Raw genomic sequence first — 17036 nt, 5'->3', positions numbered from 1 at the left:
ATAGTCATACCAGCTCATATTTATATTTGGTAGGGTAGAGTCACAGTGATTTTTTGTGTAACTTTATGATTGAAGGAGTCTTTTCCAACCATGTCTCTCTTTTTTGTACTTTTCATCATACTCAAAGGAGAGAACATCCTTTTCTTATAAAAAACTAGACACTTGACCTTATGGTGATATTACACCCATTTTTATTGCCTGAGATATTCCATATGAAGCCTTTTCTTTCATGGATCTATACATGTAACTTTTCCCCCATGCATGGCTACTTCTTGCAATACTCAGTGATATAAGCATTCAGAAACTTGTCCTCCTTCTTCTCATTTTAGCTGCAACTCTTAGCTCCATGAGGATCCTCAGCTTTTTCTCAACATTTTTATCTTGAACAACAGTCAGTCCAAACCTTATCCCTACTCAAAACCCTACAGGCAACTCAGGGAACCCTAAACTTTAGGGCTGCATTCTTCAGCACTGCTGCTGAAATAGAAATCACTCATCTCGTGGTTTGCTACAGCATGATTTCAGAGGGGAAAACTATACTGGAGATACAGGATATACACACTATACAAATGTTATTGCAGGGTAAACATAGTTCCTATGGATATGTTGCATATCAGCTTGTCTTTGTAGATATTTCCTATCTCATTGCTGAGGTTCTTGCAGAGTCCTCTGGCACTCATGTAAGCCAGCGAGTGAGTATGATAAAGCCTGACCCTAAAGCTGTGCATTAAATCAGCAAAAGCCACAAAGAGGCTGAATTAATACAAACAAAATGCATTTCAGGGAAAGGTCAGGGTGGCCTCATCATGAGTAAAGGCAGCATAAGCCAAGCCCCAGCAGCCACCTCTTCTGGAATTCTCAGTGATATTTGTTTCTTAGCTCCTCAGAAACTCTGTTACTGAGATCTTGTGAGTTTAAGCAGTTTCATTCTGGCAGATCCCACCTCTTTTTTTCTTGTACTTTTATCTGTGGAATGTCTCTCATGTTTTTCCTAAATTAATTCTTTCCTAAATTCATCCTTTTCTTCATTCTCCTCTTCCATGGAGGGCAAGTGCATGCAGATGATTTCATGCACAGGATCTGACATCAAGGATGTGTCTGCGTGTGTATACACATACATACTGTGTACATATTAATACATAGAGACTTATATAAACACACATACAGAGCACATAACCAGGGCTGCAAAACTTGAGCTATTTCTGTGTGTGCATTAAAAAAAAAAAAAAAAGAGGGAAGTGCAGTGTGTGTGTCTTTCCATCACAGTGAAGAACGGATTTTCCTTTGCTATGATCATGTTCATTTTGTGCTACCTGAGAAGAAAAACCTCTGTGCGGCTCCTCTAGAACAATCTGAAAAGCTTGAAAGCTTGGAGGGAAAATCTGGAGTCTGGATGAATCCAACTCAACTTCAGCAGGTAAAAATGGATGAAGAAATAAATAATCCAGACTTTTTGCAGAACCATATTACCCTCTGGTGTCCTTACAGATAACCAACAGCAGTGTAGATACTGATGTCTTACTCTTCCCTTGTTTCATCCAGTGCCAGATGCTCTGTTCTCCCTTGGGGGTCAGAGGATTTACTCATGAAGTTCAACTCAGGCAGGCATCCTGTCCCATCTTGTTGGTGTTTTCTCCATTTTGCACATTAAAGCCACTGACTCGACCAACAATTTAATGTTTTGTAGATTGTGTTCATTTGATTTATCCAGCTGTGATGTCTGTACACCGCAGCCTTATAGGTCCAGGAGGTACAAACTAGTAAACAGTTGCAGCTTCTGCAATAATGCACCCATGCAGGCTACAAGATTTGCAACATGAGAAATAGCTGTAACTATTTGTTAGAAGTATGGCAATGATTTTCTAGTGCTCATGTGACTTTCACCTGGTGGAATTCAAATAGCTAAGCTGTAATCAAATGGGAAAAGCATAAGAAAACCAATTAACACTGTATTTTCTTTGAGGTTGAGGGATGACTGTGTAGTTTTAAATGTGAGACCCTGAGAGATATGAAAAGGTGACATAACCCCAGAGAAAAAAGACAGACTCTAGGAATTCTTTGTATATCACTTCTAAGTTTTATTTTTTCTTGTAGCAATTGGATAACCATGGCTGTAACTGTTTATATTATTGTGATTATGTCAAAATTTGTATTTTCAATGAACCACTAAAACCTGTACCAAACCACCAGTGAATTCCTGGCTCCATGTAGAAGGTGTGATTCCCCTTGTTTGCCTTTGATGAAGAAGGCAATTAAATTTAATAAGAGTTTACAGAAATCTTGCAAAGATTGCGTTCATAGCTGTTTATATAGTAAAGTAACTGAAATCACCAATTTTTTTTAAGCCCAAGAATGGTGCAGAGTGTAATATAGGATCAAATCATCCTGAAATAATTGTAGTTTCTTTAACAACTTTCAAGGAATATGTTTGAAAGCGAGCTATGGAGTTCATGACATATATCACCAAGTCCTCACCTTGCCTGTCGTGCCTTGTTGTGAACACACACTAGGACATGTTCAGCCTCCCCATCAACAATTCACATCTCAACACTTTTCACTTGTTTGCTTTCACTTCTCTTTTCTGCAATACGAGGCAGTAATGGAGCGTGTGAAGAAGTTCTACACTACAGTTGCAAAAAATTACTTCATATATAAATTTAAAATACTTTGCACAGAGAAAGATGTGTGATTAGTAGAATATGATGCTTGAACCTTCGTGTTAAAGCATCATGTTCTAATTCATGCACATTTGTGTTTGACATCAGTCACTGTAGAGACTATATCCCTTAGACAATGTGCCTGAGTGAAGTATGAACTCTACAAACATAAGTTTGGGAAGGTGATGAAAGGCACAGGACATAGTCACACGTTTGTTAACAACTACATTTTGGTGAGACCATCTGGTTTGTGTCTGAGACAAGGCATCAACGATACATTGCCAAGAGTTAACAAAGAACCAGTTCTTAGGTCTTGTGTAAATTCTGCATCAATTATTACAACTTTCTTCTGTTCCTTTTTAGGGCTATGCAGTTCATTTGTCTTTTCAGTTGTAAACATTTGTTGAATGGCTTTTTCAGTCAGGTTTTGATGACTGACATCTTTCTTCTAAGTTCGGGTGCCATCTTATTCAACAGCTTCTCTTTTGTAATAGATAAAATAGAGATAATATATGTAGGCAAATAGTATCATCTAAATATTTGATTTTCTCTTCCACTTGAGGAAGTTACCTGTTTAACAAATAGCTCATTTAAAAGAAAAACAGAAGAAAAAAAAAACCAACAAAACACTTGTAGAAGTTACTTCAATTGTTTCATGCAATTCTTATTTCAAACATATGATCTGTGATTTTTCCACAGTTAGCTTAAAGTCCTAAAGTGCTAATATATCTTAGTGTGTTCCTCTGTTTGAAACACTTTCACACTACTTCTGCTATTGAATTTGTTTTGTATTCAGCCCACCTACATTCCCTTTCAAGAAATGCACATTTACCCAAAAGCTCATCAGTGCTTTCTTTTCAAGCAGCAGGCTCTCTTACTGAGGTTTGACTGAGGTATCTCTCTGCTACCTTAGGCTCTTGAGAATAGAACAGGATCAGATAGGGTCATCTCAGGTACTCAAATAAGTGTTTTCTTTGTCACATCGAATTTTTATCTCTGAATAAGAAAGAGATGGATTTGAAGGGTGGACTATTCAGTGGATAAGGAATAAATTGGATGGTTGCAGCCAAATCGTTGTGGTCAACAACTCTAGGTTCATGTGAGGGTTCACCCTGGGAACAGTGCTCTTTATAGTCTTTGTCAGTGACCTATACAGTGGGATGTAAGGCTCCCTCAACAAGTTTGCCAGTGACACCAATTTAAATGGGGCAGCTGATACATTAAAAGGAAGGGACAGCATCCAGAGGGACCAGAACAAGCTTGAGAAGTGGGCACAAAATAAAATAATAATGTTAACAGGACCAAGTGCAGGATGTTTTTACAGTGGGAGTGGTGAGGCACAGGAACAAGTTGCCTAGAGATGTTGTTGATGCTCCATCCCTGGAGACTTTCAAGGCCTGTACCAAGCCCTGGGCAACCTGATTTAGCTGTGCATGTCCCTATTCATTGCAGGGGAGTCAGACTAGATGACTTTTAAAGATCTCTTCCAACTCCAAAGATTCTATGATTTTATGTTGCACTTGGATAGTGGAAATCCCAGATATGAGTAAAGACTGGTAGAAAAACTCATAGAAGCAGTGCTGCAGAGAAGGACTTCTGGGTTCTGATGGGCAAACAGAGGGACATAAGCCAGCAGTGTGCACTTGCATCCTGGAAAGCCAACAGCCAGCAATATCCTGTTGTATCCATAAGAAATTCATTGGTTAACTCTATTCCTTGGAGTTAATTCTCCCGAACATTTTAGAAACCTTTTTTATCTGAAGTTTCTACTTTATACTTCTTTTTACCTTCCATAGAGGTATTGACTGTTTGCCTACAAAAAGTGTAAATTCCCTGCCACACCTACTATTTTTATTCCCACTTTCCTTTTGCTGCATTGCAAAGGTTGATAGGTAACCTTTGGAAATAAAAACTTCCTTTTTATGATCAAGAAAACTGATCAGTCCAAAGTCCAAAGGTGTCAGAATCCTTCTGAGCACTGCCGACAGATTTAAGAGCCTGCATGTGGATTTCAGTAAGGTGCAGCTGCATTTGTGGAAATCTAAAGCAGTACTATTGAAATGCAGGTCTGTATTTCTCTTTGACACAATTAGTAGTTTATTTAGATGCTTCTGTAAGTAAGAGCTCTGAATAATTTCCCTGTCTCCTGCAGTTGTTGTATTGTATTGACTTGATTGGCAGATAATTTAGATGTTACCATGAAAAAATCTCTTGGGATTATACCTGGGAGCTGCTGAGCAATGTTTTGTGTGTGGTTTTATACGGTGAACTGTTGTTTGTTAGGCACAGTAAAAACCTCAACCATATCTTCTAGACTATCTGTCTTGAAGACATACTTCCTTTTCGAGTTAGCTCTGGACTCAAAATCAAGTTTAGCAAAGGGAAATCCACACTCATCAAGTGAGATGTGGTTGTACAGTCCCTTTGGTAAGACTCAGATGCGACTGATTAGCATGAAATGGGAACGGATCCCTTAATCCTCTCCTCCATTTTGTCATCTTTCTTTGCAGTGAAGCATTACTTTCATTTCTGATGTTCATCCTTCTCTTTGTCCCTGCTTGTAGCTGGTGCACTCCAGAGTTTTCTCTATTGTCCTTTCAGTGGCAATGCCACAGCAAGGATAGCCACGAAGGATGACTTGGTAGGCACTTTAATCCCTGTTGTTTATTTTCATTGCTTTTTTGCTATATGCATTTTTTTTTTTTACTTTTCCTCACCCCCTCCCCCCCCCCAATGTATTGCACTGTTTCTTTTCCTATTTCTTCCCATGCATCTCACCTCTTGTGTTTCTAGTAGAGTGATAAATATGAGAGATAGATATGATACAAAAAATATACATAATAGATATGATACAAAAAAAAAGAAGAGTGAAAAAAAATATCTCTAGTTACCTTGACAACAGAGAAAGACCTTTAAACAGTGTGTGAACATCCAAAAGAATGAAAAGACTAATTTAATAAAAGCAGTCAAAAATGTGTCAAACTTTCACATTCTTGATGGCTTTATTAATGGACTTAAATTTCTCTTCAAAAAGTAGGACTCATGCCATATATCACGAGATAGCTAAATGTTAGGCTTCTAAGCTTGTTTGGCTTTTCTGTCTCCCTTCATAGTTAGTGAAGAAAAAGAGTTACCTCTGGCTATATGGAATTCTTCTGCTATAAAAGTGACCTTATGGCATGCTGAAAAAGTGTTGGTCTTAGTTATTATGACCAGGGGAATCTCTAAAAAATCCTCAGGGGAGTTTGGATGGGCTACAACTAAGGAGAGGTTCCATTTTATCCAAAATGGATCCAAAGAGAAGTTGAAGAAAATGCCAATAGCAGCATGTCTTTATTTAATATACTTTTAGGTTATCCTTTGTTAGGGATATTTATGGAATTCCATGGCTAGGGTTGGATTCCCAAAAGAAGAAAAGTTGCTGGGTTTATAATTTCACTGTCTTGAAACAATATATATTCCTGGTTCAAGAAATAAAGATTTAGGAGACTTCAGTGTTCATACCATAGTTTTATATTTCTAAATACGACAGATTTTATGTTCTGCTTTAAATCAGTATCATCTTTGCCATCAGATCCAAAGGGCCATCCCAAATCTCTCAGCTGCGTAGACCCCCACATCCTTTATTTTTCCTTTAGACATTGACTTTTCCCTGTCATACAGGTATGGAGCTGACAGCAGCTATCTTCATCTCGGTGCTGGCATCTGGACTCCAGCTCACTACAGGTAATTTTGCTCTGTAATGGATTAATTTCCCTCTGTGCCGAATTCTTTTATGAGACTATGAATACATAGGATGACACCCATAACTCTTTTCCTCTCCAGAAGGTCCAGTTTTAGATGATTTATTTGAATTTCAGGCAATACAGATGCATGTTCTGGGATTTAGTGTGCTCAACTGTGGGTATTAAAACTGAGCATCTGAGTGCTCAGTTGTATCTGACTTTGTGTAGTTGATAGGAGACAGGCATAACATAATTAATTTATCCTATAGTACTCTTCCAAAGGAATTAATCACTCTGTAGGGAGTGCATTTTCTCTACAAAATGATTGCCTCAGTGAAATGCATGTATTTTGAACAGCTAAAATTTGATGAGATGAATATACTCAACTAACCTGGATAGTTGAACCTAACTCTAACCCTAAACCCTAAGTCGAACTCCATCCTAAACAGTAATTCTGAACCCTAAATCATAACTCTAATACTAACCCTATCTTAACTGTTACTGTGGCAGTTGTGCATGAGTACTTGATTCTGGTCATTTAAAAAAGAGATAGCTTTTAATAACTTCTATTTCAAGCTCATTCATGTTGTTTAATTCTCAGACTTGTCCTCTACAATCTGGCTGACCAGAGCTGTGGCAATACTTGCTAAAGTTGTATGATAAGGGCTGCAGCTTCAATGGGCAAACTGCTGCTAGGACTTCATAAATGCAAAACTTCACGAAGACTCCCCTTTAAAATTACCTGCTTTTCAATTTCCTCTATAGGTGTTGGCCATGATCCATTGCTTGTTGTAGATGATTATGAGGATGGAGGCATTCGACTCAAATGTTTATCTGAAAGGTTGTTTTCTGAAGCTCAACTGTTGTGGACAAACAGTAGAGGAGACAACATCACAGGAACTCCTCTTTCTGCTGACACCAGCACTGCCACTGTCAGCAGCTCCATCATTCTCAAAGCAGGATCTGGAAACTCTGCGTCCTGCAAAATTATAGATAAACAACTGAAAACATCAACAGAATCTTCAGTTGCCATTGCAGGTGAGTATGAGCTTCCAGCTCGTAGTGAGCTAATGTATGCAGACCAAATTGCCCCAGGAACACAGATTTGTGGTGGTACAGAGTAAACAGTTTTCTTCCATAATTTTTTAATTTGTTGGTTGGTTCAGCTTTTTGCTGCTGTTATTTTTTGTTTTTGCTTTCCTCTGAACAGCCATTAGCTTCCTTGTGTGACAAATTAAAACAGGAACAAACAAACAAAGCACAAAAATATCCTTCCATGGATGTGATGTTGCATGGGGAAAATCAACTGCTGTTATCAGATGGTGCCTATTCTCATTTTCAGGGATGGGGAAAGCTATTGTCACACCTCTCTCTCTTTCCCTTTCATTTTCTTCCACGTCTTTTTCTATTGCTATAACACTTGGTGTGGGTTAGACAAACCTCTGATGACACAACAAAATATCTCAGCGATATGAAAGGCCTGGTGAACTGCTCCTACGTGTGTCTATGAATGCAAAACTTTGATCCAAATTCATTTTGGTTCACTTCAGACACATAAAAAAGTTTTGTTTGTTTGTTTGTTTTTTATCATCCAAAGGAGTTCAACAGACTTCTCCAAAAGTGATTCAGAGTGCGGTATCTAAAGTAATGGTAAATCAGCTGTTGTTGACAGAGATGATTTTTTAATTGGAACGTGGCTAACCTTATTATTAATCATATTACTATTACTACTAGCAGCAGCAGTATTATTGATTAATATTTATTAGTTTATTATGGGCTTCCCAGTAAAATTAAATGTGGTTACAACGTATTGCTACAGACATACAACGCATATGCAGTGTAGTACACATACAACACTTATAGCACAAGCAGTTACCAACTCAGCTATATATTTAGCCTTGTTAAAAGCTTTTATAAGAGCCTGACAATACAACTTTGAGATTTCATCAAGTAGAGCCATGATCTTATCTTGTTCTTCTGGATCGTGATACTCTCAAGGTTGTTTCCAGGCTTATGCTGATGGTTTGCCTCGTTGAAAATGGCCATTAAACTGTTGAAACCAGACATCAGCAATGAACAGAGAGTACATCAACAGTTGGTTCTGCAAGAAAAATGATAACTGATCCCCTGAATAATTTGCAGATGTCTTCTTTCCTTCTACCTCCCCTTGGCTGGCGGCTTTTGTTGTGATCCTGCTCCTGAGCATTTTCCTGGTCCTCGCTGCATTTTATAAAATCAGAAGTAAGTTCTACTTATAATGACAAATGCAGTCTGGTTGAAAACATTGCCATCTTATTCATAATTATCTGGGGAGTGTGCAGGGTAATGGAAAATCACACCTGTGATTTTTCAGCCTTGACTCTTCAAAGTATTTCTACAATTCTACATTTCTCACATTCTATTTCCTTTTTTAAGCAACTGTAAACTACTCCGACATCTTAGAGTATGAACCTATAAAATCATGTCTTAAAAGATAAATCAATGCATTACTGTAGTGAAATAATTACTTCAAATTAATCTCATTACTGAAATAGTAAAATTCTTTCAAATACTTGAAATATGTCACCATACCCAAAGATATCCACTGGTTCCATTTGTTTGCAAGCTATTTTATTGCTTTATATAACAGTTCCTAAGACAGTTTAGCAACACAAATCAGTTGCCAATGAAGTACACTGGCTGATGCTTTTCTTTTAGCATCACTAATTTTATTCATTACATTGTGAGTGATTTCTCGTAATTTTAATGGAAAGTATATATAAACCAAAATATTTTGGAAATAACTTTTCTTTACCAAACAATACACATGACCACTATAGAATATCCAAGGTTTCATGTGAAACCCTACAAGTAAACAGGGAAGAAAGTTGGGTAACATTTTCTTTCTTCCTCTCCACCCCTTTCTTCTCTTTCAGATAACAATAAGGAAATCACTCGTGCAGGTAAGTAATACTGATACCACTTTTCATCATCAATAGAGACAGCAGTATAAACATAGCTAGCCAGTGGTATAAACAATTGAGTTAATTAGTTGTATTTCTAAAGCTGCTTAATGAAAGCTTTCTAAAGACTGGAATTTAGGTTTGGCCAATCTATTTATTGTCTGTTAATGTGGAAAGAAGCAGTTAATTTCTTTTTGTTGCTGATCACCCTGCATGCATAACCTTGGCAGGCTTTCTTACTGTAACCAACCATGTATCTGGAAGTTTTCCACTCCCAGAAAAATGATTTTTTGACCATTTCCCTAGCTGTCATGTCCAGGCTCTTTAAAGCAGTAGAATATCTTCAGTGAAGAAATGCATCGCATGTGAAAATTGGACACTCATAAAGTGTTTGCAATAGAAAAGTCAGTCAAAAGAAAAGAGAAAATTATATGACTTAGTTCAGAGGGTTGCATCTTTCTCAGCATTAGTGATGGATCTCTGATTGCAGTTCAGAGCAGGAGCCAAACTTACCCTTCTGAGTTGTAGTGGGGGAAATCTTTACTATGTAATGACTACAGGTACAGTGAAGCTAGATTAAGGTTCTTGGCCTAAAGGTGATCATTAATTCTAAACAATCCAAACATTCATAATGCTGAGCAATTTGTTTTATTGTTGTTCTTTCTGTTTTCTCTTGTTTTGGGTCATTTTTTTTTAATGTTTGTTTGTTTTAAGAACCTGATGGTTTGGATGAATACTTTCATCAATTTCTGAGTAGTTTTAATGTTCAGACTTACAGAAGAGATACAGAATAAATTCAGTGTCTGCTAATGATAAGTCTAATGATAAGTCTAAATAAAAGAATTGTTTTCTCTGCTATACTTGAGGAACTGAACTGCTATCCAAAAACTATACAGAAATTTGCATACAAGCATGAATGTTTTGGATATGTAAAATTGGGAGTTAGCCCTCAGAAAGTTTTATTGAAATTTGTATCATTGCTGGAAAGTTTTTCATCGCTTTTCAAAGAATCACAGAGACTGAAAGGACCTCTGGAGTTCATGAGCAGAGAAAACAAGGCTTGATGTCAAATTGGTTGTGCTTTACATCTATTGCTTTTGTTTCAAACGCTGCATGAGGCAAGTTTAACTTGGGGAAAAAAAATTGTTTCTGTCAGTGACTGCACTGCAATTGTTTAAACTGAGACTATGAAAAAAGTAATTTATTTCTGAGTCTACTCCCTAGTAAAACCAACTAATAGCTTATGTACATATGTATATAAATGTAATGCAAATACACTCGTACAAATACCCAAAGAAGTCATTGTGGTTTAATCACTCCTGTGTAGTCTTTAAAACTGAATGCTGAGTGTTTGGAGAATTTTTTTTAGGATCTAAGCGTATTGATTTCTGTTCACAGAAAAAGCACGAGAGCAAATTCAACAAGGTAAGTCTGACAGTGTTTTTTCCTAGTGATTTCTCCCTATAAATACATAATTCTTTAGGAATAGCTGAAGGTTGAGCTCAGGAGATATTTGTAGCTGTACTGTTTTTGCATCAAGTTCCCTATTATATAATCCATGTAAAGATAAATTCCTAAGAGCATCTGGCTTGAGAAGTATTTTTGGTCAGTATTTGAGCTTGCAAATTGCTCTATCAGTGAATTAATATAATTTAATACATTCTTAATTTGGGATCATTGTTCATGATTAGTTCCAATTTATAAGGAAAAGAAGATTTCAGTTCCAGAGCCTGGAAAAGTAAAAGAAAATATATAGTTTTCTGAACTCTTTATGAAAAATCTAGGAGCTTTGTTACCAACTAGGACTACATTGTATAAATATAAAGCCAGCGTACTTTTTTGACTCTGGACAGCAAGTTTGCTGGGCATGCAAATTATGTCAGAGAGGGAAAAGAAGTAGTTTTCTAATATTTAATTAAAATCTTTTTCAGACATAAATAAACTCAAACAGAAATTGGGTAAGAGCATATTTTAACTTCTCTTTGTTATGTTGGTTTTGAAGATTGTTAGTTAGAAAAACCCTTTTTTTCATTAAAAAAAAATAAAAAATAAAAAGGATCATGAAAGTGGGTCCACAGTGAAAATGTCTTCCTTTTCTAGATTTTCAATTATTTGAAGATAGTAATAGCAGTTAATATTAATACCACCTGGTTTTAGCCAATGGATTTCATATATCTAAGCTAATCATTTAGACTCCTTCTACAGTAAATAGACAGGGATAGTTGTCTCCAGCAGACAATTTACCTTATCAATTTTGATGACCTACTCGTGTGTCTTACATTTTATTCTGAGCTTAATAATAGGCTTCATTTCCCAAAATGAAAACACTCTTCACTGCTGAAATTCTCAGTCAGATTTTGTCAATTTTCGTCTTGAGAAATGAATTTCACTGTTATTTATGCTTTGTTTCTTTACTCTTCAGAAGAGCAAAAGATGAGATTTCAGAAGGGTAAATCAATTTTTTTTTCTACTTTTCTACTTTTTTACACTTTTATCGCATTATTCTAATAAAGCAGTGATGTTTCATGCATTTTGAACAACAGAATTGGAAAATACTCTAAGAATTTATGACTTGCAAAGGTTAACTTCCCTAAAAAATAATTTAAAAAAAACAAACAAAAAAATAATTTGAATTTTGTGTTACACACGTACGTATAAACACCATCCCTCTTTTTATCCATAGGTACATATACATACCTATGTATCTCTATATAAAAAGCATCTATCTATCTTACTAAATATAGTTACCTGTATATAGCTATATCTATTTAGATGTTCTACACATACAGACAGATTAGTCCCATACATAAAGTGTTCTATAAATCTAATATCCTATAATTCTATGAGTGCAGCATAATTCACCTATCTTCCTAAAAGTCTTCCTAACTTTTCATGGGCTTTTAATTTTGTTTCTTTGTAGAAAATGAGGATGCAAAGAAAAGAATTGGTAAGGATAATGTTTGCTTCGAAAAGTCCTTAATTATTAAAGTTTTGTTTGATCAGAAATGCTATTTTAAAATTGACTAGTGAAACATTTTGAGATCTTTAAAAGACTAGAGGTCCATCTTCCTCCCTCTCTCTTCATGCTTTGAGCACTTCCCTCTCTCTTTCATGCTTTGAGGCTTAGTTGTTCCCTAAAAAAAAGACACAATCTTGGTCCCTGGTACGTCTATTTCCATAGTAAGGGAGTATCATTTATGGAGTCCATCAAAGGTTCAATTTTTTCAATGTTTTTTTTCTGTAACTGAGAAAAAATGTCTCTTTCTACTAACTAACTGACATATTTTAAAAGGAATAATATTTATAGAGACACACAAACATACATTTATATGCAGTTTGACTCTTGGCTATATAAAATTTCTGTTTGGTGGTGTGAAGCATATCCACAGCCCCTGTAAATCCTTACAAGTGGGACACTAAGGCTGAGGCAATATTCTTGGCTTCCACACTGACAGATGAAAACATTCGAGAGTGAGGTGGTTGAAACAGCACAGAGTAAATTTTCTGATGTACCCATCTCTTCCTCCTCACAATGGGCCAAGCCAAGTGCAAGGTCTTGCATCTGGGTTGAGGCAACTTCCACAATCAATACAAGCTGGGGAGGTAAGGATGGAGCACAGCCCTGTCAAAAAAGACCTGGGAGTAGTGGTGGATGGCAGCTGGATGGGAGCCAGCAGTGTGCTCTTGCAGCCCAGAAAGCCAACTGTTTCCTGGGCTGTATCGAAAGCAGCATGACCAGCAGGGTGAGGGAGGGTGATCCTGCCCCTCTGCTCTGTGCTATGAGACCTCACCTGCAGTACTGAGTCCTGCCTGTTTGACAGAACAAGGGGAAACTGTTTCAAATTAAAAGATAGAATATTTAGATTGGACATAAGGAAGAATTTTGTTACAGTAAGGGTGGTGAAGCACTGTACAGGTTGCCCAGAGAGGAGGTGGATGCCTCGCCCTTGGAGACAATCAAGGTTAGGTTGGACCAGGCTGAACAACCTAATCTAGATGTAGATGCCCTTGTTCACTTCAGAAGTGTTAGGCTGGATGAACTTTAGGGGTCCCCTCCAACACAAACAATTCTACAATCCTATGACTCTACAGATAGCCCAGGTGACTAGCTTGGATTTAGATAACCTCCACTCTGAAGTTACACTAGCATCCTTTCCTGAGTCATAGGCCGAGTCACAAATAATGTAGTATTGGAAATACTCATATTAGCTGAGATTCTACAGGAGAACCTTGCCATACATAGCTATAACATAACTCTCTTTGTTTTTCAGAAAACATCCGGAATGAACTCAGTGAGTTGCAAGTAGAAAATGAATTTTGTCACATTTTCAACTATCAGAATATTTAAATCAAAATGGAGCACTGGAACAGGTTATCCAGAAAAGTCGTGGAGTCTCCCTCCTTGTAGATGTTCAAAAGTCATCTGTCTCCCACAGTATTCTCCAGGAGAAGCTGCAGCACATGGCTTGAAAAAATACATTCTTTGCTGGGTGAAGAACTGGTTTGGAGGGCCAGGCACAGAGAGTGGTGGTGAATGGAGTTAAATCCACCTGGTGACCAATCACAAGTGGTCTTCCCCAGGGGTCAGTACTGGGGCCTGTCCTGCTCGGTATCTTTACTGGTGACCTGGATGAGGGCATTGAGTGCACCTTCAGTGAGTTTGCAGATGACACCAAGTTGGCTGGATGTGTCGATCTGCCTGGGGATAGGAAAGCCCTACAGGGGCCCAGAGGAATCTGGACAGGCTGATTGCTGGGCTGAGGCGAAAGGGATGAAGGTCAACAAGTCTAAGTGCCAGGTCCTGCACTTTGGCCACAACAACCCCATGCAGCACTACAGGATTGGGGCAGGAATGGCTGGAAGGCTGTGTAGAGGAAATGGATCTGGGGATACTGATCAACACTTGGTTGAACATGAGCCAGCCATGTGTTCACGTGGCCAAGGCCAGTGGCATCCTGGTTTGTATCAGAAATAGCTTTTCCAGCAGGAGCAGGGAAGTGATCAATCTTCTGTACTCAGCACTGGTGAGGCTGTACCTTGAATATTGTGTTCAGTTTTGGGCCCCTCTCTACAAGGAAGACACTGAGGCCCTGGAGCATGTCCAGAGCAGGGCAATGAAGACAGAGTGGTCTGGAACACAAGTCTTATGAGGAGCGGCTGAGGGAACTGGGATTATTTAGTTTGGAGAATGGGAGCCTTAAGGGTGACCTTATCACTCTCTACAGCTCCCCAAAGGGCGGTCGTGGTGAAGTAGTGAAGCTTCTTCTCCCATGTGACTAGCAACAGGACTAGAGGGAATGGCCTCAGGTTGTGCCAGGGGAGATTCAGGCTGAACACAAGGAAATACTTATTCAAGAGAGGGCAGTCAGGCACTAGAATGGGCTGCCCAGGGATGAAAGGGAGTCACCAACCTTGGAGGTGTTCAATAAACATTTAGATGTTGTACTGAGGGGCATGGTTTAGTAAGAAATATTAGTGATATGTGGATGGTTGGGCTGGATGGTCTAAGAGTTTTTTTCCAACCTTGCTGATTCTATGATTCTGTGAGTCTATGGTATGGGCAACCCCCTCTGTTTGAGCACTGGGGTTGTACAGATGGACCCAGTGGTTGGTTCCAACCTCAGCCATTCTTGCTTCTTTGTAACAGCTCCAAAATCAGGTATGTTAATACTACAGTAATTTAAATTAACCATTTTTTTTTTTTCTTGCAGAGTTCAGGAAAGCTCGTAGCAACGCAGGTAAGCCAATACTCATCTGCCATTAACTTCATGTTCTTCCATGCACATACAAATATCTACCATTCTTGCCACAAAAAATTCACAGGATGTAATAATTTGGGGAAAATATTAATCCTGTTTGTTGAAACAGGCACACAGTCTTTTGTAGGCATCTCCCATTTACACTGTTCTCAAAATCCTGAGTTGAAATGGATCATTTCTGTTCGTTCCATTTAAGACCTTTTTAAACGTTATGTGGCTTCAAGAGATTCAGCTTTATGTTCAGCTCAAAAAGCAAACTGACGAGTCAATATGAGTGCTGATGGTTTAATTAAGCCACAATGAAACCAGAGAAAAGGCATGTCCCACTGTAGGTTGTTTTCCTATTGAGTTTTTGTCCCAGGAAAATACGGATACATTCCTGGTGTATAAATTTACTTATTTATTTGATTATTTTACTATTTGTCTTCTGTATGCTATTCCTTTGACGTTTTTGTTTATTTTCCTGAAAATCAGAAGTAATTACTTTTTGCTTGATTTTTTTCTTTTTCAAGTTAATATCACTCTGGATCAGAAATGCAGACACCCCAACCTCTGCATTAGTAATGACAACAGGAGGGTAAAGTCCTCAAACAAGACAGAGACAGCCCTCAAAGCGATGGTGGTAGCTACTGAAGGTTTTCCAGGCGAAAAACATTACTGGGAAGTGGAGGTGGGGAACCAATCACAATGGGAGCTGGGAGTGGTGAGTGAGAAAATTAGGAATATGATAATGAACAGCACAGGGAATTCATTCCCAGAGAATAATTTATTCAGTCTACAGTATTCTCAGGGAAAATACACACTAACTGGTGGGAAGGATGTAAGTGATTGCAAGCAGTGCAGAGTGGTGGGTGTTCTCCTGGATGTGGAAAATGCTGAGCTTTCATTCTACAATGTTGAAGAGATGAGCCCTCTTGGGTCTGTCTACTTTGAGTTTACTGGGAAACAATATCCATTCTTCAGTCCAGTCTCGAGTGGCGAATGGCTGGGGGTACGACCTGTAAAACCACAGACCTAGGGCTCTCTTCCATAGAGTGAGAAAGAGATTAATAAACGAACAGTGTGGTGAATAAGAGAGGATGCAAAAATGTAGAAGAATGTATTTTCATCTTTAAAAACTATGGTTAAGGAAGAAATAGTCCCTGAAGTACTTCAGAGGGAGTCATCTTGCTGTAAGAGCTCATTTTGTAAAAACTGAAACATATCAGACATTGCAATTGTATTTTATTCTGTCTGGAATAAGAAGAAATAAACACAAAAAAACCTAAGTGCTGCATATTTATTTCATTATTTGTACTATTTACTGTATATTCATTTTCATCTAACAAACTCAGATATAGTCATTTGTAAACAACAGTTATATTCAACTGACTGAATGTGGAAGCATAATGCATTTTGAACTCATGTATATGCAGCTAGAATTAAATGACCTAATTTGCACCTTCAATTCAAATTGTGGTTAAGCCAGCATCAAAAAACCAAACCAAAACAAAAAACTATCTAAGTCCTAATACTTCTGCTCAGTTTAAAACCCCCCTAAATAAAATTTGATTGAATAACTGGAAGTAAATCAGGACACTGAGTTAGTGACGTGGTACATGTCCAGGTACAACATGGCCCAACTACTCACAGAGATCAGTGCCTTGAAAAATTGTCCAACTGAGAAATGAAAGGCATGGAAGGGATGGGAACAACTGATGAGTGTGGTTTGAGCTGTTTTCCTGAAAATGGCTGAACATAGAACGGCTTGGGTTGGAAAGGATCTTAAAGATCATCCATGTAAGTCACTCTGAAAGTAATGCCTCCTATTTATTTCTGCGGAAACTACAACAGCTACAAAAAATAATATAACAATAACACTCTTTGATAGAGCAAATTCTCAGCTACAAAACACTATTTTTCAATATAGTCAGCATTATTAGCTTTGCATTTTTGCCAGCAATGATCAAGAGC

General features: G+C 37.9%; 1 protein-coding gene across 3 annotated transcripts; it reads left to right on the top strand.

Annotated features, from left to right (window-relative positions):
• The first annotated feature begins 4599 nt into the window (after positions 1 to 4599).
• Positions 4600 to 16351, top strand: LOC128091828 (butyrophilin subfamily 3 member A3-like). Of its 3 annotated transcripts, XM_052705189.1 has the most exons (12): positions 4600 to 4723; positions 6321 to 6383; positions 7148 to 7420; positions 8525 to 8623; positions 9298 to 9324; positions 10723 to 10749; positions 11256 to 11282; positions 11747 to 11773; positions 12245 to 12271; positions 13596 to 13616; positions 15036 to 15062; positions 15596 to 16351. In XM_052705189.1, exons 2-12 carry the CDS (start codon positions 6323 to 6325, stop codon positions 16099 to 16101), a joined length of 1122 nt encoding a protein of 373 aa, XP_052561149.1. In that variant the 5' UTR covers positions 4600 to 4723; positions 6321 to 6322; the 3' UTR covers positions 16102 to 16351. The 3 variants fall into 3 exon arrangements, with proteins under 3 accessions (XP_052561149.1, XP_052561151.1, XP_052561150.1); XM_052705191.1 differs by lacking the exon at positions 11256 to 11282; XM_052705190.1 differs by lacking the exon at positions 13596 to 13616.
• The last annotated feature ends 685 nt before the right edge of the window (positions 16352 to 17036 follow it).

This window comes from Tympanuchus pallidicinctus, unplaced genomic scaffold (assembly GCF_026119805.1).
Source record: "Tympanuchus pallidicinctus isolate F22 unplaced genomic scaffold, pur_lepc_1.0 scaffold52, whole genome shotgun sequence".
Lineage (NCBI taxonomy): Eukaryota > Metazoa > Chordata > Aves > Galliformes > Phasianidae > Tympanuchus > Tympanuchus pallidicinctus.
This window is presented reverse-complemented; position numbering and strand designations above follow the sequence as displayed.

Coding starts and splice junctions, on each gene's coding strand:
- LOC128091828 (XM_052705189.1), top strand. CDS start 6,323: ATGGAGCTGACAGCAGCTATCTTCATCTCGGTGCTGGCATCTGGACTC. Junction 11,283..11,746: donor TAAACTCAAACAGAAATTGG/GTAAGAGCATAT, acceptor TTTACTCTTCAG/AAGAGCAAAAGATGAGATTT. Junction 11,774..12,244: donor AAAGATGAGATTTCAGAAGG/GTAAATCAATTT, acceptor GTTTCTTTGTAG/AAAATGAGGATGCAAAGAAA.